Source organism: Rhipicephalus microplus, chromosome 9 (genome assembly GCF_043290135.1).
Source record: "Rhipicephalus microplus isolate Deutch F79 chromosome 9, USDA_Rmic, whole genome shotgun sequence".
Taxonomy (NCBI): domain Eukaryota; kingdom Metazoa; phylum Arthropoda; class Arachnida; order Ixodida; family Ixodidae; genus Rhipicephalus; species Rhipicephalus microplus.
This window is the reverse complement of record NC_134708.1, coordinates 22,447,356-22,474,388: the sequence shown is the minus strand read 5'-3', so window position 1 is coordinate 22,474,388 and position 27,033 is coordinate 22,447,356. Positions and strand designations below refer to the sequence as shown.

The 27,033-nt window shown below is 46.8% G+C and overlaps 2 protein-coding genes across 2 annotated transcripts in view; both read left to right on the top strand.

Annotated features, from left to right (window-relative positions):
- The window catches only part of LOC142771607 (uncharacterized), a 37,504-nt gene extending 29,408 nt beyond the window's left edge, over window positions 1-8,096 (top strand). Inside the window, exons 9-11 of the mRNA XM_075873311.1 lie at window positions 5,403-5,640; window positions 6,324-6,423; window positions 7,792-8,096. Of these exons, the coding sequence (XP_075729426.1) occupies window positions 5,403-5,640; window positions 6,324-6,423; window positions 7,792-7,993 (540 nt within the window). The 3' untranslated portion in view covers window positions 7,994-8,096. The remainder of the gene's footprint in view (window positions 1-5,402; window positions 5,641-6,323; window positions 6,424-7,791) is intronic.
- A 4,666-nt stretch (window positions 8,097-12,762) lies between these two features.
- On the top strand, window positions 12,763-26,659 carry LOC119163604 (ras-like GTP-binding protein Rho1). Its single transcript, XM_037415640.2, has 5 exons — window positions 12,763-12,989; window positions 18,905-19,130; window positions 20,140-20,340; window positions 23,185-23,367; window positions 25,690-26,659. The coding sequence occupies exons 1-5, from the start codon at window positions 12,976-12,978 to the stop codon at window positions 25,738-25,740; spliced, it is 675 nt and encodes a 224-aa protein (XP_037271537.2). The 5' UTR covers window positions 12,763-12,975; the 3' UTR covers window positions 25,741-26,659.
- Window positions 26,660-27,033: the final 374 nt, after the last annotated feature.

The following is a 27,033-nucleotide window of genomic DNA, read 5'->3' as shown; positions in this document are numbered from 1 at the left end:
TCGCATCGCACATCAGTCTGTGACAGACAGTCAGAAGCGGCGGCCCGCTGCATCCGCCTCGCTGCGGTTGTGCGTGTATACCAATACCAGGCCGGCCGAATACCGGGCCGGTTGCGCCTACCAATACCAGCCTACCAATACCAGGCCGGCCGAAAGACAATTATCACTCGTCCGTCACAGACCGACACAAAAGGGCAAGACCAGTGCCGAAGGAATTCTTCTTCACCGAGGAAGAAGAGCTCCTCTGTCAAAGCAAACAGCAGCTCCGAGTAATATCGCTTGAGGATCGGGAAGAGCGAGCGGCGGCCCACGGCAATCGCCTCGCAGCGGTTGCGCCAGGGGCAGAAAGAACCGTCAAAAATGACAAGACAAGCGAAGCGGCCTCGAGAACAACGCCCAGAAGAAACGAAGCGTTGTAGATGCAGCGAAATCCCGCATGTACAGCGCTCCAAAAAACAGGAGAAATGACACAATGCCTCAGAAAATGCTGATTTGCTTCCTGAAGGGAGCAGTTCAGGCATGTTGCTGACTGGACCATTCTCCTCCTTTTGAGGCGGTCGAGAGTGGGAAGCACACCCCATCCCAGGCACCACATGAAGTCTTGGAGGTGTCTAGGCAGAAAAGAAGCCGTTAGCCTGCGCCAAGACACCCGACTAGAGCGAGCATGGCGGGCTAGGGAACCAAGGGAAGCAACAAAGCAGCAGTTGTCTCAACTATATTATGATTCAACACATCTATGCCAGGACAGGTCGACTGGGCATGGCGAAAAAATGCAACAGTTGTTGCATAAAATGAAGGAAGTGTTATTGACTGTGGCCCCCTGTTAAGGTGCACATTAGGCATCAAATGCCTAAGTTGAGTACCCAGAAAGTAATGTGCAGGGGTTCGTGCAGGAGATTCATCCCCTTGCACTAGGCGCAAAAGGAACGCAGTGCCAGCTGCCGACAGCGTATGGACACTGAAGGGAAAGCAAAGCCTCCTTCATAACGCTGCTGTCCCAGTGCGGCCTAACCAAAAAAAAAAAAGGAACACAAAGCCGACTGCAGTGATCGCGAGTGTTTAGAAAAGGTTGTTAACGATTTAGAGTACGATTTACTCTACTATGGGAGAGCATAAAGCCGTCCCGGTGCGAGTTCACACTCCAGCAATGTATGTTTAGTGTTTAGAAAGAGGGTTTAACGATTTAGAGTACTATGCACTTTACTATGGGGGAGCATATAGCCGTCCCGTTACGCTTGGCGCTATGTAGGAACCATCGAATTATGCTGACGCCATTGAGAAGACAGAAGGAACATAGAGTGACTGATGTCGAACAGAAAATCCTCCACCAAGTACCAAAGCCATCCGACTGAATAACGCAGCCTGTCATAGCAGCCGTGAAGTGAGACGAAAGAAAATTTGTGCGCCGAAACAGTGGGGTACACCAATGCGGGTCTTGCGGATTGCCTCTTCATAACAGCGTATTCCCCTTTATTGAAAACAATGGAATTTAGCTCGAAAGCATAACTACATACAAAAACCGCTCGTTACTTCGACACTTGAGCATTGAAATACACATCGCAATATTTCGTTCATTCGCAGTGAGAGACAAACGTAAGCCGGGTTTAGACTACGGTCGCATCTGTCACGAGTGTCGTACCACGTATGTTCCCATTGATCTTTTCAGTACGATACGTTTCTAGAAGGAATAGTCTTTCTTGAGAAACTTTAACGCAGAAATCTTGGTCCGTCTGTCCGTCCATCCGTCCGTCTGTCCATCCGTCTGTCCGTCAGTCCGTCCGTCTGTCTGTCCTGCTTTTCTGTGTGACACCCGACTCAGTAGAATGACAAAAGTTTAACCCTTTCCTTAACAACCAGTCATCTTGATCTGGTTTCTGCATTCATACATGCTGACAATGTCAATCTGAAAGCGAAAAATTGGGGGACCCTTAAGCTTCGCCTGTAGGAATTGAACGCGAATGCGAAATCCAGCCCCTAGTGCACCCTTCAACTGCTAAGTGCATACTTATTCATATGTTTAGTTACATACACACGCACGCACACAAACACGCACACAGTAGATTGGACCAGCGTGCGCTATTATCACAAAATGGGCTCGTTTTCGTCGTGACACCTGTTGAACAAAATGCGTTAAAGGGGCCCTGAAACATTTTTTCATGTAACCATAGAATGGATTCTCTAGAAGAGCTTATTACCTCACGAATTCAACGCCGCGAAAATTTTAAGAATCCGTCCAGTGCGAGTGGAGTTACAAAGGTTTCTCGCATGCTGCAATTGCATTATCTCTTCTCTCGTCCCGAAGAAAGCGCTGGAAGCTAAGCAGGGAGTGGTGGCAGGGCGCTTTTCTCTTCACTTCTCCCTCTTAAGAACCTCTATAGGGCAAAAAAACTACCGCGCCTCGTGACCTTGAGCACTTTTTTTTTTCTTCGAATGCGCGGTTTTTTTCAGTGATAGCGCGCGTACGCGTGGACAAGTAGCGGCCTCCCGCGGCTATCTCGGTAACTTGATTTTTCGGTCACAGACGCACAGACAATTTTTGGCTCACAACCAACGGGGCCGACGCCGGCAGCGGGTTTTCTGCGACACGAGCCATTTAACGCTATTGCGTTAATATTACACATATTTGAGGAGCAACATCAATACATAAGTTACAGGCAGTCTGTATTTAGGAGCTTGGTCCTTTTGCTCGGGGGTTGTCTCTCGTCGTTGCGCCAGTGTTTACACTAGTGCTCATTGTTCCCGCTAGAGGCGCAGCTGTACACGTCGCTTGTAGAGCGCTCACTACATGGCGCGCCACTGCTCAGGTGATGCTCGTTCCACTCTCCGCGCGTGCTCCAATTTGGTAGGAGACTGCTAGGTGGTCGCACCTATATGTAGCACTCGCTCTCGGCACGCTTTTTTTCTCTTTCGCCGCACATCACTCAGTGCGCGCCAATAGCGCTACGCACTATCAACACCGTAGAAGTCACGGTTGTGGCGCAGAGGGCTCGTAATGCGGCTGCAGCGCGGGCTCGCCGTCAGGACCCTTCTCTAACTTTCCACTACATCCTATAATTTAATATACTCTGGCTTTGTACTTTACGGTTCACAAAGTCATTATACTAAAAGGCAAACGTTCCTCCGAGCTTGTGGTCCGTAAATAAGCTCTTGAACAAAATGAATATATTGCATCAGTATGTAAATATCTAAATATAGTACATTTGCAAGGGAGTTTAATAGCGACGCCAGGTAGTAGGCAGGCAGCCGGTACGGACAGAAATGCTCGAGCAGTCCAGCGTCTACAGCTCGTGCACACACTCGCGCTTCGCACTCCGAGAGAGATGGTCCCACTAGTCAGTGCCTTGCGAATTCCCCACTACACATTGATATGTAAATAATAAACATTGTGTATATAACGTGTATATACAATCGCACCACAACTACTTTCGTGTCGCGTCTTCATATGATGATGATTGAGCATATGTACAGAGGATTCACGATTTACCAGATTTAACCTCTGGAGCAAGCTTACTCATTATCATTCACTTCGTGGATATGCAGGAATTTTTTTTATTTAGAAAATGCACGCTTACGTAATTCTAAAGAATTAACTGTTTATTTCTTTGCGCTGACAATGCGACGCCATCAACAAAAAAGTGGTTGTTTCCTACGCTTCGCTAAAAAAAATCAAGGTTTTAGTTAAAATTGAAGCCTAAAACGAGCCGGTGCTGTCACCAAGGAGGTTTTTAAAAACTTGATAGTCCCCAACCGGTGGATCTGCGTTCTAAAAACTTTTTATTCCTTCACAATACTGTCAGATGGCACCATATCTTACGTAGCGTCTTCAGACAGAAGACTATCGTTTTTCGACATCCTTTGCGGCAAAGCACGGAGATACGTGACCATTTTTTTACGGCGTGCTGATCACCCTCTGAATGTGCGTTGAGTCCTCACTGCAGCTGCTACAGCTTACCCAGGCTTATTCACGTTTTAAATGCGTAAGCATTTCTTAGTCGGGCTATGACAGGCATCCGGCGTTGTCCGCGCGCCGGCAGGTGTCTCACTCCCTCTCCCATAGCAACAGCTGCGGGCCCGTGCGCTTATACTCACTCCTATAGCAACCGGAGCATGTGGTGCGAGAGAGCGTAGGAGAGGGTAGGTGTATGCTTCGCCGCTCCTCTCTCCTTCTCTCACTCTCTCTCCTGCGTACTCTCCACTTTCCCGTCCGCTCACGCCTCGCTGTCGACCGTTCGCTGGCTGGGCATCTGGAAATGTGTGCTCGAGACGCCGCTCTGAAACGCCGAGCAGAGAACGCTGTTTGTTCTGTTCACTTCATAGTATTAACCGTGCACGCTAGCTACTAGAGCGCTTCTCGCGGCAGAAAAAGCCACGTGCGGCGAACGGAGCTATTGGGTGCAAGGTGTAAGAAAAAAACAAAGAAACCATTTCTTTTTTAACGCCGGGATCTCACTGCGAAAGGCCGTTAAGGACGCTACGCAATTCGTTCTCGCATTTCCTCATGCTTCTTTTCGGGGAAGTGGGGACTTTTTTTTTTGTTATGGCTGAGCTGGTTGGGCCAAAGGTGAAACATGACGTGCGCTCGTACTAACGCACGTCGCGTCTACCCACTAGTTCGGCAAACCAACTGCACAGATACGCTACTGCGTGGCTTTCAAGACGCAGAATCCGGAGAGGCAGAAAAATCCGCGAAAGAAAAGTGAGAACCGAAACTTTTTTTGCGCATTTGTTGTACGTAACGGTCGCATCAGCAGTTGCAAAAGTCGCGGATCCACCACCATTTACGCCCCAAACGTTACATAACTTACTCTATAACAACGTCTGAACAAGCTCATTACGTTGATTGCGTTTACGCTTACTATCCCTAGCGAGGATCAGTACGTAGCGCACGTAGTCTAAACATGGCCTTAATAGCTTCAGGTTAAGTAGGCCTAGTGACGCGTAACGCGAGTGACACAAAAAGATCCACGCTTGTTGTCACAACCAAATAGCATCATCGTGACGTCACAGATCGCCTTAACTGATGAAGCCATCATGACAACATATGTAATGACGTCGTCACAAGCCATCGTCAAGTTGTCAAATGTGGACCGATCATGGAGGCAATGCGAAATTGGGTGACTTGCAGAAGGCTTGAAACGTCTTCGACCTTGGAGGCCGGGCATTAGCACATTAGTTGCAGAAAACTTTTGGAGAGAAGGCGGGGGGGGGGGGGGGGATCTACCCGTCGAGTGAGCAAAAATAGAAAGTGATAGTGTTCTTAGAATCGCCTGAGGCAATCGCAGAGTTTATGCCTACATCAAAATTTTTAAACCAAGTAGCGTTGTTTACTGTCTGAACGACTCATCATGTGTCGTCTCCCGCCCCCCCCCCCTCCCTCCGTTTTCTATACGCCGTCTACGCAGCTGGACAACGCTCTGCAGCTTCGCAGCATCCTCCAGCAGGTGGCGCTCTCTCTGGCAGTGGCTGAGGCGGCGCTGCAGTTCGAACACCGAGACTTGAGCCTCAACCACGTGCTCGTGGACGAGACGAGCTTCCAGCTGTACCAGTTCTGCATGGGCGGCAAGAACGTGTTCATCAACAGCTGGGGCGTGCGAGCCACCATCATCGACTTCGCAGCGGCGCGCATCAGGAACGCCAGCAGTGAGAGCTTCCAATATCGATTGCACATCAGCGCGATTCACGCATCGAGTCACTTTGTGTCTGACTGAGTTTAGATTATTAAGGAAAATTATCGAGTAAAAAAACAAACTTTAGAAACACGACAGAGCCCATCCCATTAGGGCATATCGCGTGTCGTAAAGGTGTAGCGTGCCCCGCCCCGGAATGCCCCCCCTCCCCCCCAAAAAAAGCATGTACACACAAGCACACTTGGAACTCTCATTTAGTTTAGGCACGCTTCTTTTTCCCCTTGTTTTTAGCAGGTGAGGAAGCAAAACTATCAACTTATAAGCAGATGTAGAAAGTTCAGGTATAAAGCAGGGAGGTTAACCATAATAAAAAAAATTTGGTTCTGCTCACAGTAATACTCGTAGCAGTTCATTTTCTTGTATTACTAGGAGTTCACTCGTATTACTACTTGTATTAAATGAAGCACGAGTAAACAGTAACATTCGTAGTGACTCGGTCTAAGGAAAGCTTATGAACAACATTCGTAGTCAAGTTCAATGTCAGTGTTGAGTTGTGCGTTAACTTTTGTGCACGCGTGCGTGCGTTTGTTCTTGGTTACACCAAAAAGGTCACGCTTAACATGTGGCATACATGACTGCGTGTTTATTGTTCAATAAACGTCAACGATCATTGTGCCTGTGTTTGTTTTTTCGCAGCCGGTCACATCGTGTTTTCAAACCTGAACCAATCTCACCCCTGCGAATCCAGGCATTCGAATGTGTACTCCATCTACAAGGAGATCGGAATCATCACAAAGTAAGCGCGAATTCTTTTTTTTTAGGCTGATTGAAGGAAAACTCGATCGGGTGCTCGAATGCGTGTAGTTTAGCGCAGCGTAAATTTAACCAAGAAATACTGCGCCGAATAGAAAGCGCATCGTCTTATTCTCGGTATCCTTGGTAGTCGTCGTTTCCGCCCATTTTCACGTCGTGTGCATCGTTACCGATTTCGAAACGTCGTCCCATGAAAACGTACGAATGTTACTGCGTAAAGCGTCCTACCCCACACTAATGTGTCACTATGTGGGCCGGCTCTAGCCTCATACAGCTGTAGCCTCGTCGGACTGTCTTCATAAAATGCTCAATGTTTTACAACGTAATTTTTAGTAATCATCTACAGTTTACACTACAGCGTACACCGCACACTGCTAAATTTTAGTGAATTACGACCGTACTAGAGGGTACCGAAACGTACCAGTGTAGCGTGTGCTAGAAAGTACCACACACAGATACATTCTAGTAGACTGCGTAGCACTGGAAGACACAGGAATGTACCAGTGAAGGGTAATCGAGATCGTACCACTCAAATATTCTCGATCATTTCAGTGTACATTACAGTGTAAAGTAGATCACATAACACTGGAATGCTCCAGAATGCACGTGTATTATATACTCGGATATTGAACACATGCTGGAACAATCCACACTGATACATTCTAATAAGTCGCGACGCAATAGACTGTACGGCTGGATCATCCGGTGTACGTTGTCGTCCTTTATGAAAGGGAACGCCTGAGCGCACGGTGTCCGCTCTGCGGCGGCTGCCTACAGAACTATCATCAACTGACAGCAAAAGACGTTGGCTTTCGGCGTCATCTATTCGCAATCAAAACAACGAGTTATGCATTATAGTGTAGGCAGCCGTTGTAGAGAGCAGGTCATGCGATCGCGTGTCCCCTTTCATAAAGAACTGCAGCGTACATTACAGTGAAATGTACATTGCATAGCACTTGAATGCTCCATAATGTACAGAGCTATGCCCTAAAGTTTCTAGGCCACGCTCCCATAAAAATACATGGGATAATGGCCTGGGAACTTTTTATCCCCCCCCCTGTACGTGTATTGTATACTTGAATGTTGGACACATGCTTTCAAACTGTACACTGATGCATTTTAATAAGTCGCGATGCACTAGTAGGTACAACTGGATCAGTCGGTATACGAACAGAATGTCCACGTAGTGCACGCTCGAATACTCCACGCACACGCACACGCTAGCTTACTCTACACTGGTACATTCTAATAGATGGCAATCTAGTGGAATGTACCACATGAGTCTGTTGGTATACGAACGCGTCTGTGACAGCTGGCCCAACTCGCCAACCTCGCTTCTTCTTGCTTCCAGGGGCAACTGGGCCGGCTACTACCCGAGGACAAACGTGGCCTGCCTTGCGCACCTGACAAACCAGCTCTACCAGGCGTACCAGAGCAAGTTCCACAAACTCGGCGACCGCAAGGAGGCCGAGGCGTGGAATGAGATTCACACCTGGAGGCTCGCGCTGCCGGAGTACCGATCGGTGTCTGACTTCGTCGCTGCAAAGTTTTGAAGTCGAGAGACTCGTCAGACTTCTGTCTTACTTTCTTTACCGTGCTTTTTTCCATCTACTTCTTCTTGTATGTTTCTTTTTCAAATAAAATCTTCAGTTTTTTTTTTTTTGAAAAAAAAACCAAACGTTCGTGTTTCGTGTTGGTGTGACGTTTAACTTCGTCGCTGCAAAGTTTTGAAGTCGAGAGACTCGTCAGGCTTCTGTCTTACTTTTTTTACCGTGTTTTCTTCCATCTACTTCTTCTTGTGTGTTTCTTTTTCAAATAAAATCTTCAGTTTCTTTTTTGAAAAAAACCAAACGTTCGTGTTGGTGTGACATATTTGCAAACACAGCGCTGGAAAGACCATGTGAGCGCTGTGACCATGTGAGCGCTGTGACCATGTGAGACAAAGTTTTTCTGGGTGTTTGATAAGTTTAAACCTCTCCCCTCCCCCAACTCTCCCAAATCGGTCCCTGCTTGTATGCACCACGATGCTTGTGTCAAGCCACGAAGAACTTGATCGTTCGTGCAGCGTTTACAGAATCGAATGACATCCGAAGGCACTCGAGCATGCCAAAAGGTGGTGTTTTGCTGTCTTTGGTACGTCAGAAGGCTCCACATACGTACTACATATAATTTGAATAGAAGCGCACACCCGAATGTACCAGGAAAAGGGGGGTACGTACGCCAAACGCCCTTACTTCCTTCGCATGTAAACTCTTTGCTATGCCTCTTCTAGAGAGTACCAGGCGGATGACGTGCTGTATTGAAAAAAATAATGAGTGGACCTAAACGCCGGTTCTCGTGGCTATTCAGTTGTATCTCTTCAGATAAATACTTGTTTGTCGTTCGGTTCCCCCCAAAACACTAATGAGATAAGTGGAGATGTGTTAACTAAAGTGGCGATGTTTGTAATAATGATAGACCATTTGAATATCTATGCATTGACATTTTCAGAATAACAAAAAAAACACACTCCGGTGAAGTTTGCCAGGAGCAAAATAAACTGCCCCGCCGCGGTGGTCAACTGGCTAAGGTAGTCGGCTGCTGACCTGCAGGTCGCGAGATCGAATACCGGCTACGGCGGCTGCATTTTCGATGGAGGCGAAAATGCTGTAGGCCCGTGTGCTCAGATTTGGGTGCACGTTAAAGAACCTCAGGTGGTCAGAATTTACGGAGCCTTCCACTACGGCGTCTCTCATAATCATATGGTGGTTTTTGGACGTTAAACCCTATATATCATTCAATCAGCATGCCTGACGAAGCCGCCTGCAAGATCAATCACCAGAAGTTCGTGACGTTATAGATTGGCAGCGGCAATATAGTACTTAGTACGTACTGATGAGCTAATCCATAAGCCATGATTTTGGAAGCAGCGACGCATAGAAGGACTCAAAACACGCACGCATAAAAGGACGCAAAAACAAGTGCTGCGTTTGCGTCTAATGATGTGAGCATCTTTTGCGTCCTTCTGTGGGCTGCTTCTACGAGATTAACGTGTTTCCGCAAACACGGGCGCATATAGACACACTAAGGTGCGCATGCGATCAGCACATTACATTAGTTGTAGGATACAATGCTGCGCATTCAAAAACAAAAAAAAACTGTATAACTAGGTGATCATGCACAAGCCCAACACATATTATTCACAGACTGCACGCTCATTACTGAACATAGGTGGCGCGCCAAGAAGACACGGAAAAAGTGTCACTACCTCCCCCCCCCCTTACCCCACCTCTTCGCTTGCCCTTCCCTCTTGCCACCCACCCCGAGAATAAAGATAGCTAAACCGCAGTGCATACAATTCTGCGTCCCTGTCCTCCCACACGAAGGACCTCACACGACGTAGACTTCAGCACTCCCCCCCCCCCCCTCCTTCAGTTAAACATCCTTCTGCTGTCCCTGGACCTGAATCAGCCATAAATTAACGAGGTTCACCACTAAAAATGAACTACTCATACTTTAACTTTCTTTAGCGCGCACAAAACAAGAAATAGATAGACGAGCGAGCATAAACTACTCGTACAGTGATCAAATTTTGTCGTCTGCTACGAAGGTATGCCACAGGGAACAGCGCCGTCTGGCCTTTCGCGGTCGCGCTCTACTGAACACGTGCCGTCGTATTCAATAGATGGCGCGCATTTCCCAGAGTGATTGATCAATAGACGGCGGATGTTTTGTTCGCGACGCAGACTTTTCCGAATTTATGCATCGAGCTGATGTAAAATAAACCGGTGTCTTCCGTGCGCTAGAGTGAAAATCGGCAATATTCAGGCCCGCAGGGCCGTGCGACGTCAGAACTGCCCCTCCTCCCCTTGTCACCTCTTATTTGAAGGCCAATATTCCGATAATGAGTTCTCGCATGCAACCTATGCTTAGGAATTGCAACTTTCTGACATGTAGGCTAAAAATAAACGCCAATTCTATACTTCGATTTTGTCTTTTTTTGTGTGTGTGCTTTACATTTCTCATTTGACCGAAGTCTTCATTCTGCCTGCAACCATTCACCGCCTAGCGGCCCCGGCACGGCGTCAGCGCCCCTCCCCTTGTCAGTGTCCATCTGAAGACCAACATGACCTTTTTACCTCAATTTGGGTTCGCGCTTGTAACCTACGTGTGTAGAATTGCAAGTTTGTGGCATGCGTGCAAGAGATAGACCGGGTTTCTATTCAAACTTTCCACAATACCACCAATACGACATTTTTTTTTCCTTTGTCATCAATGCCTGCCCCACCAATCTTGACAAATAAAAAAAACGATCTACTACGATCGCGAAGCTTCTCGAAACACTGAGGTGCGGTCTGTGTTGCGCATTGCTTACAGTCCTTGTGAGTGTAAACCAAATATAGCGAAATTGAAACAAGAAATACGTTTGGCATTATTATCGGTTGAGTTCAGGACTGTTATACGAAATTAGTAATAATATACACAATTTAGATATTAAGAAAAAAATAGGCACCGCTATAATATTAGTATACGCAATTCGGAAACAAATCCACACCGCTATAAAACAAAACAGAGAGAGTTCTTGATTGCCGCCAAAACCGGTTTGAATACTGGCGTACAGTGTATGTAATTCTTTAACAGCCTTTTTAAACCATATTCAGTTAATTTAGTCTTGATTTATTTGGGTTATCTTCAGCAGAACTTAGATCAATATTTGCAGAAGAAAGTTAATTGGATTCATCCTGGCGTTGTATATTTTTGCGTGCTTCTCTCTTTTTTTTTTTTTTGCAGGCTATTGCGCATTACTTTTATTCTGCGCTAATGACAGATGTGCTTTTGCTTGTTAATTCAATATCTTTTTTTGTTGTTCGCCACACACCATATTTGACAATGAGCTGCTGACTAGTCAAACCACCTACTATTGCTCACTATATAATCGGTAGCTTTTTCTGTGTCATCCATCCTGTTTTGTTGTCCTCCTGTGCGCAATTTGTGCATGGTAGAAATATAGATTTAATTTGATATAGTTATTGTCAACAATGGCAACTTCACGTAGGCAGCCATGTTTCGACGTGTTTCGAGAGTCATGATCCCTTACATTCGGTCAAGGGTCATTTTGTTCACGCACTCTTATCAGCAGGTTGTAAATAATCTGTGAATACACTACTCGAGTAATCTCTCAAATATCTCCCCCTCAGTCACGTTCTTGTTGACAATGATAATTCTACAAGATAACCAAAGGCTTGCTGGACTATGCCATGCCGAAGACTCGGCACATTCGCTCACCAGACAATCTTCCGTGAAGGCCTGAATATTTCCCTTTCCCCTTTTCATTGTTACGCCTTTGTTCACCGGTAGTCATTAAGTAGGAATGAGTGAACTCTTACTTGAGGGAAAGCTCCTCCCGCACATTCTCAGTTTGTGCGTATATGCGCGTACACACACAAAAAGAAGCATTCGAACACGCCAATTTAAGGAGTGGCATCATGCCCCTTAGACCCCTCTAAAAATGACGAGTCACTTGTGAAACCCCCACGAGTTCCCCATCAGTAATGGCGCAGCCATGACTGTGGGTTGGGGGTGCAGACCTCTCTCCACCGAAATGTTTAAATTTCGCGTATGGATATAGTATACACGCAGACGTATACAAATGCACGCAAAAACACACACAAAAGGTACACTTGAACCCCCTAACCTTTTCCTAGCTACGCTACTGCACTTCACATCTGATACCATCCGTTTTGAGGACACCGGACGCTGGGATTACCCCCCCCCCCTTTTTAGTTAGCCATATAAATGACATTTTGGCCACAACTCTTGGAGCGAAATAACTCGACTTCCGCACAGTCAGCACCAGTAGCCTCCTCTTGCGATTCCCGCAGGACCTCTCGATCTGGTTCTTTCGTAAGTCAAAAGATGGCGCTTCCACCACCACACATTAGGAACGGTCCTGGAATGTAATGTCGCTTTAGGGACAGGGAGGGCAAAATAGACTTCAAGAGGGTAGGCTTAACTAGAAGGAGGTTATCTGATTGGTGGCTAAAGTGAAGGCACGAGTGAGAATTGAGCCCTTCGCTGCAGAATACGGGTCATCAACCTCACTATTTAAAGGGAAAAAAAAAAGATTAATCTAATGGTTAGTTCACTTATTACGGCTAGGTGGCGTTAGCCGCCGCCCAATCTAAAGGGTACAGCCACATCTATCCATCCATTATCCTTTCGTTTCTCAGTGGAGAGGAAAGGGGAGGGGGGCTCTTGACCCTGTGCACTCACGTACACACACGAAAGCTGGGGGCGGGTACTTTCAAAAGAGAAGCTTTTTATCTGATAGCGGCGTAAAACAATCCGCGTAGGGTCTCCCACCTCCTTATCGGACGTGGTCCCGACAAGGTTCGCCGGCGTGGCCCCGCGTGTGCAAGGTGCACGCTCGCCTCCTGTCAGTGTGGAACACTCGCCCCACAAAGTGTCTCCTTGTGCTTCGAGTGCGCGAAGAAGACTTGCGGCGCGGGAACGCCTCCACGCAGAACGCCAGTCGTGTTTATGGCAGCACTTCCCGATGCCGAGTGACGAGTGAGTACATAGGCAACAACCAGGAAGAGTCGAAATCTATTTTGTACGCGCGATGTGGTTGATGCAGTTTCTTCGGCTCTTCGTGCAACGCGAGTGGTACTAATAATACCGGCGAAATCAGGTTTCTAAATCGGGTTTGTACTAATACCGGCGAAATCGGGTTTCTAATACCGGCGAAATCGGAATTTTTTTCGGCGAAATCGGGTTTCACACATAATATGAGTAGCCACACGCTAGCTCGGTGGTTAAAGCGACTCTTGCAAGCCTGAACGTGAAGCTGTTGGTAAATGTTAAGTTAGTTAAGAAAGTGCCACCAATTGCGAGAGTTTTGGTTCGCCAATTTTTTTCTCTCTAGGTAAGCGCCACTTTGCAGCGTTGGTCTCATTGTTTAGTGCAAACGACGTGCTGCGACTCGTATTCAGCGCGGCTGTACGTGTCAAAAGATGCAGAATTGTGGTTTCGCCTTGTCTTGCCTCCTGAGGTGCAGTGTCTATATACATGGACTCAACTTTTTTTTTTTTGCAACGTTCTTCCGGCTAGTGGCAAAGAAAAGGAAAGATACAATGAGCAATGGACGAACTGAATGTGTATAGAAACATCGTTTAACGATTAAGAGCCCTTGGTACTCCACTAAGGGAGAGCAGAAAGGCGTCCGTTCTGCATAATCACTGCGTTTCCTCCATTATTTTTTTATTGATATGATTAAAGCGTCTTGACTTAATCTCAGTAGGCTGTGTTCGGCTGCGCACGATCAATTTGGTGAAGACCCTGTGATGTGCATGGGTCGTTCGACGTCGAGGACCAACGTCAAACGTATTATGTCTTTTTTCTGATCAAAATGAATACAATCAAAAACAGAACGCACACGTATTATCAGCCTCATTTTTAAATCTAAATGCGGAGCAATGCAAAGTGCAGAGCAATAATTTTAATTGGCGTGCATTTAAATAATTACTAAATCCTTTACAAAACAAAGTAGCCCGTATTTTTTTCACTTTCGTTCAGAGAAATCGATATTGAGGGCTTTGGAATGCCCAAATGCTGTTAGAAAAAGAAATGTTATACAATTTAATTTAGAGTACGATGTACGTACTCCGCAATGGAAGAGCATCATGTTTAGAAAAAATGGTTGACAACTTGTAGCACTAGGTACTTTACTATGGGAGAACACTAAGCTAATTAGTGCACGAAGCGGTATCGTATAATTAATTCCCTCGTATTTAGTTAATGGTACAACCATTTATGACTTTTACTGACTTCGATGATACGCATCTTTCAGTTAAACATATGCGTTATTTTTTTTTATTCTTCCAAACACAGCAGTGTTTGGAAGAATAGGGAAACATGTAACGCTGATAGGGAAACATGTAATTTGGAGCACATGCTCTGGCGGTGCCCCTCGTTATGTACGGATAAGGACCTCACTGATTTGTGGGTGAAGGGGCCAGTCAAGCTGTGAAATGCAGCTTTTTTCCCTTCACACTAACCACGTATACATTGTATTTTCGTGTACTTGTCACGTGGTTGAATAAACTGAAACTCAAACTGAGCGGAAATGGGGTTCGGCCCTCAAGAGCTCGGAATATTAGCATAAAATTTGGGCTGTACAGAGAGCCTGCGATGCGGCGGTTAGGTTAGGTCTAGCTGTCCCCACGTGTGAGAGGCCCGCGGTGCCGTCCTATTTGGGGTGGCACTTCTCCGGATCTTCAAATTATGTTCTTCGTACCGTACCACACAACGCCGTACTATTTCCTTTTCTATGATGTTTCCTCGAAGTCAGCAAAGCACTTTATAAATGCACTATAATGTATAAATTTACACTTATGAGTCTGTTTTTCTTTATTTTTATCTGTGGCAATATTTAGTTGAAGATTACCTGGTATTTTTTCACCTATTCAGTGTAAAGCAATAAAATTATATCAACATTACCGTCAAACATACGAGCAGCCGGGTTACTGTGGTGTCAGCCATGGTCGATAATGTTTTATTTCTCAGTAAGCGAGATTTACCCAAATGATTCCCCCTTCCCCAGTTTTGTTTAGAGCTGAAGAGGACTTAAATAAACCTCCATTGTAATATGATGTCAGTTAATTATTGATAGTCCTCTTCGATTTTATGAATCTACAAATAATCGATTGCTTTTTTTTTCATTCAATAACGCTCAGTGTAATCCAATTACCTCCTGAGCAATCAATTACGTGAAATCAGTTGAATTATTCGCAAAAAAATATAATGAGAGTCGCAAGCACAGGATAACGAATTTCGCGGCGACTAAAGTAGAACGCCCGCGATAGATACCACTATCAGCTTCGTCGTTCAAAGTTCTCAATGGCTAAACAGGGCACAGCGTAATTATTTCGATCATATATCGTGCGCAGGGTTTTTCAATGGTTGGAGAGGAGTTCGAACTCTTACCCCTCTTCCTGCCGATTGCGAAAGCAATTAAGAGTCGCAAAGGATGCATAAATGAACGGAAATGAAGCGATGACTTGCTTGTTGCAACGGACTGTACGTGGTAGAACTCGCTGTTGGGCTAGTTGGTGCACGTCTTGATTAAATATTCAACGTGTATATTAGCCTGTTTCCTCAAAGAATAAATAGTTGTATATTAGTGCCCGTGGTGTCTATATTAGTTTTTTTTTTTTGTTCTTTCAGCGCGACGTTGGATATTTAAGCAGTACTGTATGTGGTCCACAGCGTTTCCCGCGTGCTATTTCTTTTTCTAAAATATTTCCTCGAAGTCAGCAAACCACTTTATAAATGCACTATAAGTGTAAACTTATACTTATAGGTCTGTTTTTTCTTTATTTTTTATCTGTGTTACTTTTTAGTTGAAGATTATTTGGTATTTTATCACCTATTCAACGTAGAGCGATAAAATTATATCGATATTACCGTCACACGTGGAAAGACTGCCTGGCTAAACTGCACGCGCGCTCTCACAGTCTGGTCCGGCCATGTTTCCGCTTTACCCGCAGAAAACCGCGGTCTGAATACAGTATACACGTTTTGACAAGCAAGCATCGCTTCTGAATTCGGTCGACTGCTTTTCACGGGTAGAAGTAAAAAGAAAAACGCAACAGGGCTATAGACTGCGCGCGCCGTCTATAGCCCGACCATGGCTGAAAGTCAACACATCTTGGAATGCAACACAAGGACTTCGCACCCTCGTTGCTCGACAAACACCTACTCGGTCACAACTCTTCCCCACTAAATAATGACGGAACAGATCGCATGAAGCAAACGCGTACGGCAGACATGGCAGCAGCCCCTTCAAGGTACGAGTTAGATGAAAGGGAAGGGGGGGGGGGTGTAGGTAGGTACCCCATAGCCGCCATGTAGCTCAAGCGTCCCCCCCGAGCGACGTAAGCCTCGCCGTGCCGTAGCACAACTGCGAAGAGCACTCGTACCTTTAACCCGGAGGTATCGGGCGAGGGGTGTACCGTGCACTTCAGAAGTGAGCCAATCTCCGGATACAACTCTCCTCTGCCTTTGAATCCGGTGGCCTCCGGCTGGCACCGGGACGGAATCGAACCCGGCACCTCCCACATTGGAAGCAAGGGGCGTCATTTATACCTTTTAGCACGTCTACGGTTCCGATGTTCATCTTAGTAACCCGCAACAGCTTGTACCACGTACAGTCGAAATAGTGATTATAAGGCACGATTGCAATGATCACTTTACCTTTTTCATTTGCCCTGCCGGGAGCCTATTTGCTCGAAAGAGCGAGCCCTTTCAAGAGCGCAACGCAGCCCATCGCAGAGCATCAAGGCTAACTTTCGCTCCAACAGGTCGCCGGTGCAGCGCTGCTAGACTCGATGACACGCGTTCCATGCTCAGCCACATCGGTCGCATTTTATAGGGGGAAGGGGGGGGGGACGCTTTTAAACGCCCCTCGCTTATCATTGCCATGCCTTAGGGGTAGTTTCGGCAAACATGCAAGCCCGCGGAATTTCGGTCGTCGCGGCAGCATGGCGGAAGTGCAAAGGCAATCTTGTCTGCGAAGTATTCGTGTCACTGTGCTCATGGAATGATAATGATAAGATTCAATTTGTGGAGCTGCGTAATGCGCATATTTTCAATTGTGCCGTTTTTTTTTTTCGTTCGTCTCACGTGGTCGTAATGTGTGAGCTCGAACACTTACATCACATTCAAAGCAACTTGCAAGGAGTGACCAAGTACGTATCGGCACATGACGTGCTATTCCCAGCAGTTGCGCAGGTCAGTCATTGTGAATCGAAGTGCCCAGCTGTCATACTTAAAGGGGTCATGAAACGATCGCTATAAAGCGACAATGCGAAGCCACCGGCGTCCACATGCACTAACTAGGTGACGTCATCATAAGCAATGCTTTGCCTATCGAGGAACGCGGAATTCTCCAGTACTTGCGAGTGCCTGCAACTGGGACACTCATCAGCGTCTTTGTCATACGCAATCGGCGCTAACTTGAACTCTGACGTCATATTAAGCAGCGTTCTTGTGGGACGCGGATCGCGCATGGCAGACGCCGATGAGCGCCTCTTGCGCGTGCTCGATATGCCGTAGACTTCCACGTTCCTCGATAAGCAAAGCGTCTTCTATGCAGGTACACTCAGGCTGATGACACAGTTAGCCTGCCGATGGTGCCGCATTGTCGTTGTAGAGCGGATGTTTCACGACCCCTTTAAACTTTTGATATAATGTTCCATTACGCGATTAACAGCACCCTTCCCCGAGTGAAGTGAGCATATCAAGAGAGCGTTCGGTGTCGCCTCCTACGTAAAATAGTTTGTATAGGCGACCCTAATTCTTTCTTTGTACTAGGTGTCAGTCGTGTTTAGCACTGGCACGCGCACCAGGGAGCTCGCCTGTCACGGTGCTTTGCTCGGGTTAACTTTCGTGTTTCGTCACGCTGCCAAAGTCGACCACGGAAGCCACACGCGCGGTTTAGATCTGCTCTACCAGGTGCCGCAACAATCGCAACTGCTCAAACGAAACCCGGCTGCTCTTTCAGTTAACTCATTCATTGAATTTTCATCAATTACACTAACGGTTAATCAGCTTTTGTCTTCATTTAGCTTGTGTTCTGATATCGTATGTATTCGATATAAATTTAACTGACCAAGATCCGCCGGCTTCATACAAGTTTTGTCTTTGAAAACAACTGGTAGCGGCTGCATTTTCGGTGAAGGTGAAAATATTTCACGCCCGTGTGCATAGATTTAAGTGCACGGTAAAGAATCCCAGGTGGTTCAAATTTCCGTAGCCCTCCACTACGGCATCTCTGATAATCACATCGTGGTTTCGGGACGTTAAATCCCAGATATTATTATACATATATCTTTCATGGGAAGTTTTCTGAGTTTTCGGAAAACCAAAGGCACTTTAAACAAAAAAGAAGCCTAATGTTGCCCGGACCACTAATGCCATCTATTTCCGCCACGTTGGAGGAGTGGTTATGTTGTCCGAAGGTCGTGGGTTCGATACCAGCCACGGCAGTCGCATTTAGGTGGAAGCGAAATAGTATACAGCCCATGCACGGTGCGACGACGCCAGTCAAAGAACAGTAGGTGGTCGAAATTTCCGGAGCCTTCTACAGCGGCGTACTTCATAATCATATCATGGGTTTTGAGACGTAAAATCCAACATCGTGTTATACCCGATTCCATATTCGAGAAATCGCACCGGGCCGCCCGCTACGATAATTCGATGACACGACACAGCGGTGTGATTTGCTGAAGATAGCAAATAAGCTATATACGATGGACACGTTATCTTCGTGATATAAGCAGAGGGCCAAACTGTCTTTGAGAGTGTGGTCTGCGTAGGCGTAAACAACGCCACGCCCGGGAACCGCGCCGATTCACTACGAAACGGCAACGCGAATTAACTCGTCACACTAAGGGCGACCGGCTATAACCGCGCGCCATGTGCAGAAAAGGTTGCCGAGCTTCGTGGACGTCCATGAAGGACGAGCCGGAAGGGCAGCAGCAGCAGCCCGAGGTGACCATCGACTTCTACAAGAAGCTTGTCGCCGTCGGTGATGGCGGCTGCGGAAAGACGTCCCTCATCAGCTCGTACATCACGGGCGTCTTCCCGGAGCAAGTGCGAGCCACCGTGTTCGACACCGTCATCACCGAGGTCACCGTCGGCAAGAAGAAGGTAGGCCTTTGCGACCTTTTAAAGCGGCTAACTGGTCCAGTTGGAAACCTGAGATTAATAGATTGATAGGTAAATTCAGAACTGCAGGGTATATGCTCTGCTGCTGACCTGAGATCGCGTGTGATATATCCCGGCCATGGCGGTCGCATTTCGATAGAGATGCTATAGAAGTCCACGTACTGTGCCACGTCGGTGCGCCTTAAACAAAGAACGGGTCAGCCGAAATTTTCGGAGTCCTCTGCTACGGCGTCTCTCGTAATCGTATCGTGGTTTTGGGACGTAAGGCCCCAGATAGTACTATTGTTGTCATTATTATTATTGCAATAGGGCATGCAAGGTGGTGCGTTACCATTTGCCGTCTCTGCTCCCGCATGGTACAACATAATCTTGAGAACCGACGTTATAAGTGAAGAAAGTTGCTTATCGTAGCCAACAAACGCAAACTATGCGTGCGTTACGTTAAATGGGACAGTTCAACGCCCCAAAATTACAATATGATGGTGAAGCACACCGTAGTGAGGGGGGATACGGAAATTCTGTAACCAGGCGGGGTACTTCACTGTAAACCAAGGTCTTGAAATGCTTGAAGCACACGGGATTCGAGCATTTTCGCCTACATCGAAAAATTTGGCCACCACGGTCAAGATTCTATTCCGTGACCTGCCCGCCCGGTGTGCCACCTCCTGGCTACGCCGTTAGCTTCTGGTAAAGACCCGCCTTTGGTCCCGGCTTTCTGGGAGTAAAGATAAGATTTATAAAGCAGTTCTTCGAACGCAATAGCAGGAGCGTTCGGCCACCATAACAATGAAAAAAGACACTGCATGACCATAGCCTTGCTTTTCAAACAATAGCTGAACAAGTGCGTCATAGTAAACGCGTGGAACAGGCCTCTGTGACGTTTTCTGTGAAACGCTGCGACAGTACACAAGCTGAGTAAGATAACGTCGATGCGCCGTATCTGAACTGCTTAACTTCATCAAGCGTCGCTCGTTCCTCGAACTGCGTGCAGGTGCGTCTCAGCCTGTGCGACACGGCCGGTCAGGAGACGTACGACACCCTGCGCACGCGCAGTTACGACGACACCGACGTGGTCATCATCGTGTTCTCCGTGGACGCCCCCGAGAGCCTGGACAACGTCGAGGTCCGGTGGCGCCCCGAAGTGAAGCACTTCAGCCCCGACGTGCCCATCCTGCTCGTAGGCAACAAGACGGTGAGTGCGCAGACGCCAAAGGTGAACACTATCAGTGTGACAGACTCGGAACAAAGGAAGGAAGGAACGGGAGGGAAAGGAAAGAAAGGAATGTTAGGCAGTTTAAGAGGACTGGTATGCTACTCTACACAGGGGAATAGGAGGGGGTTAAAGAGAGAGGGGGGGAGAGAGGACGCACATGAAATTGCACGTCAGTCACCATAGCACAGCAAGTTTATGATCGCTGGTGCAAGTTCGTTGCCTTCAAGAAATTGAGAACTGCCTTCGTGGCTTTCACCCGCAACGTCCTCCCAGGCCGACATTCCAGAATTGTCTCTGGCGTCATCGGTCTCTGTTTCATGCCAGAAAGAGCAGCTGCTAGAGATGTTCGCTGTGTATTGGAGCGGAGACAGTCGCAGAAAATGTATAGAATAACTAACAGGGTCAGAAAGAAAAAGACACAGCGCTGGTCATCAAATATGACCATGGTTGTTTACTGTTTGTACGGTTTTGTTAGTGAATGAATTATGTACACGGCCTAGTTCTGTTCGACCGTTGAGAAATTGCCCAGTGTATAAGATGGCCAGGCTTATCTCGAGCTGCTCAATGCACCTTTTTTTCTCCTGGTCATCCTTGCAACTTCGTTGCAAAATAAACTCAATTCAAACACACTCAATTCAAATTCACAGCTAAAGTTATTTGTAAAGAAAACTAAAACACATTTCTAGTCCCTCAAGACCTCATTAATTTTTTTTTTGTCTATCATATCTAGGGTACGCATGAGCCACCATTTTGCTTGTACCTCCCACTGTTGCTTTGTTAGTTATTCAACCGTGGCACTGCCCATCCAATTTCCGAAAGACAACGAAAGTACTGCTGCATTTTCTCAGACACCGGCCTGTTTCATCGTTTGTGATTGTGAAACTGTTACGCGTCGGCCCAGTCGGTGACCTTTTCTCTCCTCCTCTATAACATGCCCTCTCCCCTTCCCCTGTGCAGGGTAGCCAACCGGGGCTCAGCCCTGGTTAACCTCCCTGCCTTTCTCTTTGTGTTCTCTCTCTCTCTCTCTCTCTACGATGAACATCCGAGTATCGCGAGCAGAAGTATTGTGAGCTAAACTCGCGATACTTCTGCAAACCGTACAACGGCCTTCACATTCAAGTCGTCTTCGGCTAATGTACAAGGGACCCTGAGAGTTTTTTTTTTTTATTTCTGCAGTTTCTTTGATGTGCTGGTACCAGCGACAGCTCACACAAAAACCGGAGCTTCTCTAATACGTCACAAGGCACGCGGACTATCTACCGTACTCTTCTTTCTTTTACTTCTGTACTGAGAGACATTGTCACAACACAAAAGACCGATCGTATTGGTACGATGAGGCATCAAGCTGCCCGGCACCGATGTCCGGGATAACGGCTGTGTCCGGGGTTTCGCCGCACTCCAGAAATCTTGGCACTGACTACGAAACAACTAGTAGCCCCATTATGTTCGGTCCGTCGTATCCCGATAAGGTCGAAATGGGAGATAGCGGCATTTTCCATGTCACGGGGAACCCAAAACAATGCCCCAATGACTGAATGAAAAAAGAAGCTATTTCGATAGCTTGTAAAAGGGATTTCAAGAATAGGCAAAAATGAAGTTTTGATTGAAGATTCTCTTGATTGGCATAGTAAGGCTGGTATTTACATTTGCGGCGTGTTAATGCAAATTTCAAGACCTGATTAAAGAACACACAATACGGGTAAATTATTTCGAAAACTTTTCTTCTTGCTTTGCACAGATTTTAATGTGTTCTTGTATGCATAAGACCCCAAGTACATTTGTACGGAATAATCGGCAACTTCACCGTCTATTTTTAAACCTACTGCAATATTAACTTTTCTTAGTGGTCTCCAATTTACCCTACCCTTCACGAATTCATTGCATTTGACGGCCACGAACTTCTTAATTTCGTCACCTCACTTACTCCCCACCATCCTCGGTTCCACTCCACATCCTTTGATATGCATTTTGTTGTTCCAATTAGTGTGTATGCACAGTTAGGTATCCAAGGGAAAAAACAACAGAATACGCGTAGCCGTGCGTGGAATGTGTTTGCGGAGGGGGTGGGGGGAGGGGGGAGTCAAGGAGCAGATTTTATCACACTGGCTCCTCGTTGCCCCCCCCCCCCCCCCTTCATCCATCACTAGTCCGACTGAAAACCAGCTGCATATAATGTATCCGAAAGTGAGGCCGGTCAACGTAGCCTGCCTTTGGAGCGTAGTTTTAAAATGCGGTAAAGTAGGACGCAAACCATTCCTGGACTGCGACACCGCGTTGCCTCAGCCGCCATCATCGTGCAAAACATACATGGTTATAACCCTGTCCCGTAGGCAATGATTGGACAGATCCGACTGAGTAGAGATATTGGGCTGATTCCTTGCACGCCTGTGACAATAGAAAACGCGAAGCAATATTCATCTACCGTTTAAATTCTTGTCGACTTATCAAACTTGCTACAGCATGTGTCATATAGGCTAGGGGTCAGTGTGTGAAAACCTCGGAATAGGTGAGTAAGGACCTGTCAGGCCCAGGGACTTAGTCAAACTTTTTTTCGGGCGAAGGGGGGGGGGGGGCTACACTATACTTTATGTGCGTCCGTGCGCATGTTTGCATGTGTGCAAGCGTTTGTATGAGTGCGAAAACTTCACGTCGGGAGGGGGGGGGGGGAGGAGTGACATTCTTTTTTTACGGCACCCCTGGTCGGGCCTTCAGAACCCTTCAACGTGCGAAGCTTATTGGAATCTATGAGATGCGTTGGCAGTTACACTTGTAAATTGTATACGACAGTGCGTTACTCAAGGCAGCATTCCTTTTGGCGTCCAGGATCTGAGGAGCGACCCGGAAACCATCGAGGTCCTTCGCGAGCGGAGGCAGAGCCCCGTCTCGTACCAGGAAGGGCTGGCCGTCGCCAAGAAGATCAAGGCCAAGGCCTACATGGAGTGCTCCGCCAAGGACGGCGCCGGAGTCGTCGAGGTTATCCAGAAGGCGTGCCGCCTAGCTATCGGGGTGAGCCATGTCTTCGCCACATATATTTATTTTTTTTTACTAATCGCTGCTGGCGATGCACTCTGCGATACCTTCCCGCCGATACTCGGCGATACATTCCCCTCAGTTTTCTACCAGTTTTATAATGTTGAATTACCCGTGTGTTCATGCCCGTCTGAAGACGAAAATGGAACGATAGGTGAAAAAGAAAAAAGCAAGACGCAACTGCACGAGCACTAAGTTTGAAGAAAAATAAAGAAAAAGGAAATAAACATGCTATATGCTTTAAATCATGTCTTTTGGTAATCCGTGATTGGAGTAGAAGTGTCACTGTATGACCCATGGGCGTAGGCATATAAGCGTGTGCACGGGTGGGGGGGGGGGGGGGGGGGCTGGAGAGCGGCCATCTTTTTAGAACCTTAGAGGGAGGGGGGCGCCAAATCAGCTCCCTGCATTCACATAATAGAGAGAGGGGGAGGGCATTGCGAACAGCATACGACTAAGGTTCCTTAATATAAAGAAAGTAGCGACACTCTCCATATCCTTTATCTATATCCTCTCCCAAACGGCCACCATGCGCGCTGCTCGCGCCACTTTCCTATCAAGAATGCCCTGTGGCGCTGATAACACGCGCGATGTTTGTGAGCTTTCTTGACTAGCGGTCCGGCAGGCGGGGGAGGAGGTTGAGGGGCGCGGCAGCAGCTCGGTTAAAGGATAGACGGTACTTTGCAAAGAAAATATCCGGGGACTTTACCTACGACACCCGCTCTGAAGGAATACCTTGCGCGTAGGTGTCTGCTTTGTCTATCCAGGAACGGCTAGAACACACATGAGTAAGGTTAACGTTGAGCATAATGAAAAAAACTGACATCTGCAGCCTTGACTGGACGAATGCAAATATTCAATATTATTACCAGGGGGAACGACACAAAACGGGCGTATCATTTACAGTATTCACGGTCTACAGTAGTGCGGCCAAAAAACAACCAAGGTGGCGAGAGCAGGCACACCTAGTCCTTCTCTTCTTCGTCCTCTAGATGAACTGCACTGCGATTGTGGTTGCAGTGCTAGCTTTCCAATTTTATAAACAATAAATGTGTACTCCTACGATACAGACGTCACGTGGGCTTAACATCAATTGTAGTCAGATCCTCGCGCACCGCAGCGCTTCATATCAGCTTACCGCTTCTGGCGTTGCCAATATCCATGTAGCGATGGCATCGTTAAGCAACTGTAAACAATTGGTGACGTAAACCTCTATGTGGCTGTTTAACGTATGTCTGTGTGTGCATTATTTGTACCTATCTTTAGCGTAACTTTGTAACGTTTCCATCAATAAAAAATTACTACAGTCATCTTGCATGCGTATGATTCGCATAACATCAATTCCCAAGGTACGTGGGATCTAGCGATTTCTATTTACGAAGGAGGGAACGACGACGCCTCAATCGAGCACCTCTCCTTTTCTCCCCCCTTTACGCAGGTAGTCCTAAAGAAAATAATCTCCGCAATAAATGCAGTAAAGGTCATGCTCATTTCATTGGATTCAGGTACTAAATTTCCTATACTCGCACACTATTACGTTTCAAGAATCAACGGGGAGGAATGCGATAGAATACATGGTCCAACTATAGAGGAGCGAATCTCGCGGGTCTAAGATAAGTTTACGTTTGACGAGTTCCTCCTGTAGGGCATACCTATTTCAGGACGAAGGGATTATCTTCGCGGGAGCTACTTGACAGTAGTCTGACGATGAAATCCAGCAAAAAAATATTTATTTCGAGATGAAAGAATTCTGTCGTGGAAGATAGACAGTAGGCGGCGCCATAGTATCAGCGTGTCCACGATGTTATCAAGCTGCAAGGTCGTCGGTCGGTGCTGTCCGAGCCGCTGCCTTCCAGCTGAGACGGCCGATAAGAGCTCTCCCTTGTTTGGTTGTTTCTTTGCGCTCGTTTATGGCTACACTTCAGAATGAAAAGCGCTATAACAACGCCACACTTAGCCGCGATGTTGTGGACACCCGATTTTGGGAGGGTTGTGGACGTAAAACTGCCGGTGCTTTCTGCATTACGAAACACGAAAGGCGTCTATGCATCCGTCAAAATCTCTTTGCCTGATTCGCCCACAGAAGTTCACTCCGAATTAAACTATGTAAAACTGCACAGGGGTTCTTTGTGAAGCCATGTTCCCGTGTACAGCGGACATATACGAAAGATGCCAGACGCAACTTTTCGCAGGAACTAGCTAGTTTGCGTGATGAATCTTGTGTATTGTCATTATATCCTCACTTTTTTTTTCCCTTACGCACTCTTTTATTATACACTTTATTTTTTTCGTTTTCAGCCGAAGAAGCCAAACCTTTTCCTCAGGCTATTCTGCAAATCCTGCACCTGAGCAGGGAATCGGCGCGTAGGATCCAGTCCCTGCATGCTGGGATGCAACTCCCGCATCCTGGACCTCTCTCAAGCGTTCAAGTATCCACTGGAAACCGGTCAACGCAATTGACCACTTAAACTGCATGCCAGCGACATAAAGGACGACGCTTGCGACTCTTACGCGCAGCTCAGGAGATGGACTCGGGCATTCGAAGAAACATCGGACGCAAGATTAACGCTGCTAGCTGTTCGCGTTTGATTTTACCGTGATGCGTGAATGCGCTAAGCAGAGTTACGTAGAGTATAGCGTATATCCAGGCTGTAGCGGCGACTCTGGAAAACAGAAACGAAACGATTTGGTAGGCTAAAAGCGTGCTCCGGAAGCACATCACGGACGTAACGTCCTAGATTAATAAAGCATAGTTCACTATTCGGCTGTCTTGAGCCTTAATTCCACTGTTCTTAAGTTGTAAGCGCGTTTTCACATTCACGGTACAAAAAAAAACTTGGCTATCATTTGAGGCGCATTTTCTCTGAACAAGTACCCACTTGCTCCATACTGATGTTGTGTTCCACCTTGATGTCTGCCTCTTTCAAAGAAAATTTTTTTGAGGCCACAAACCGTTAGTCTGAGACAAACAGCTCATGTCAAGTTCACAACATTGCATCCGGGCATAATTCAGCAAGCTGAACTTCAGCGTATGTTTGAGAGACGCGACATAAAAGTTTAAAAAATGCGCTAAAGTAAAGCTCGCAACAAGCACGTTCGTGTCGGAGAGGTCTGTGCACAATGTATTGTTTTGTAGATGAATTCATATCCTTTACAAAATTGCCCAAGCTAATTGTTTTTTAACATTTTTTTTATGACACAGCTGGACTTATAGACTGTATATACCAGATTTTTACTCTACTTGTGATGAATAAAACCTGTGTTTTGACGTGTTGTTCTGTGTAGTCGCTACTGTGATACTCATTCCTGTTCCGGAGAACCAACGCAAGCGGTGTTTTTAGTATGATGATGCGCATGTTGGATGTCGAAGTAGACGATGGTCGTCTACTCGATGGAATTATAACTCGGGAAGTTGAATGAATGAAATAATGGACTTTATTTAATGTCCGGCAGTTTCCTTCGGACTAGGCCGGGGAAGGGGGGGGGGAGCGGATTAAACCCTGTTCCTCCCCTTCCTCCGTCGATTGTGATGGCGGTGCCGGTCCTTCGGGTGACCGCTGGAAGTCCTTGGACCCGGGCGGCGTCTTCGGCCAGCGGGACGGTCGCATTGCTTTTCTTGCTCATGTACGACATGAATATCTT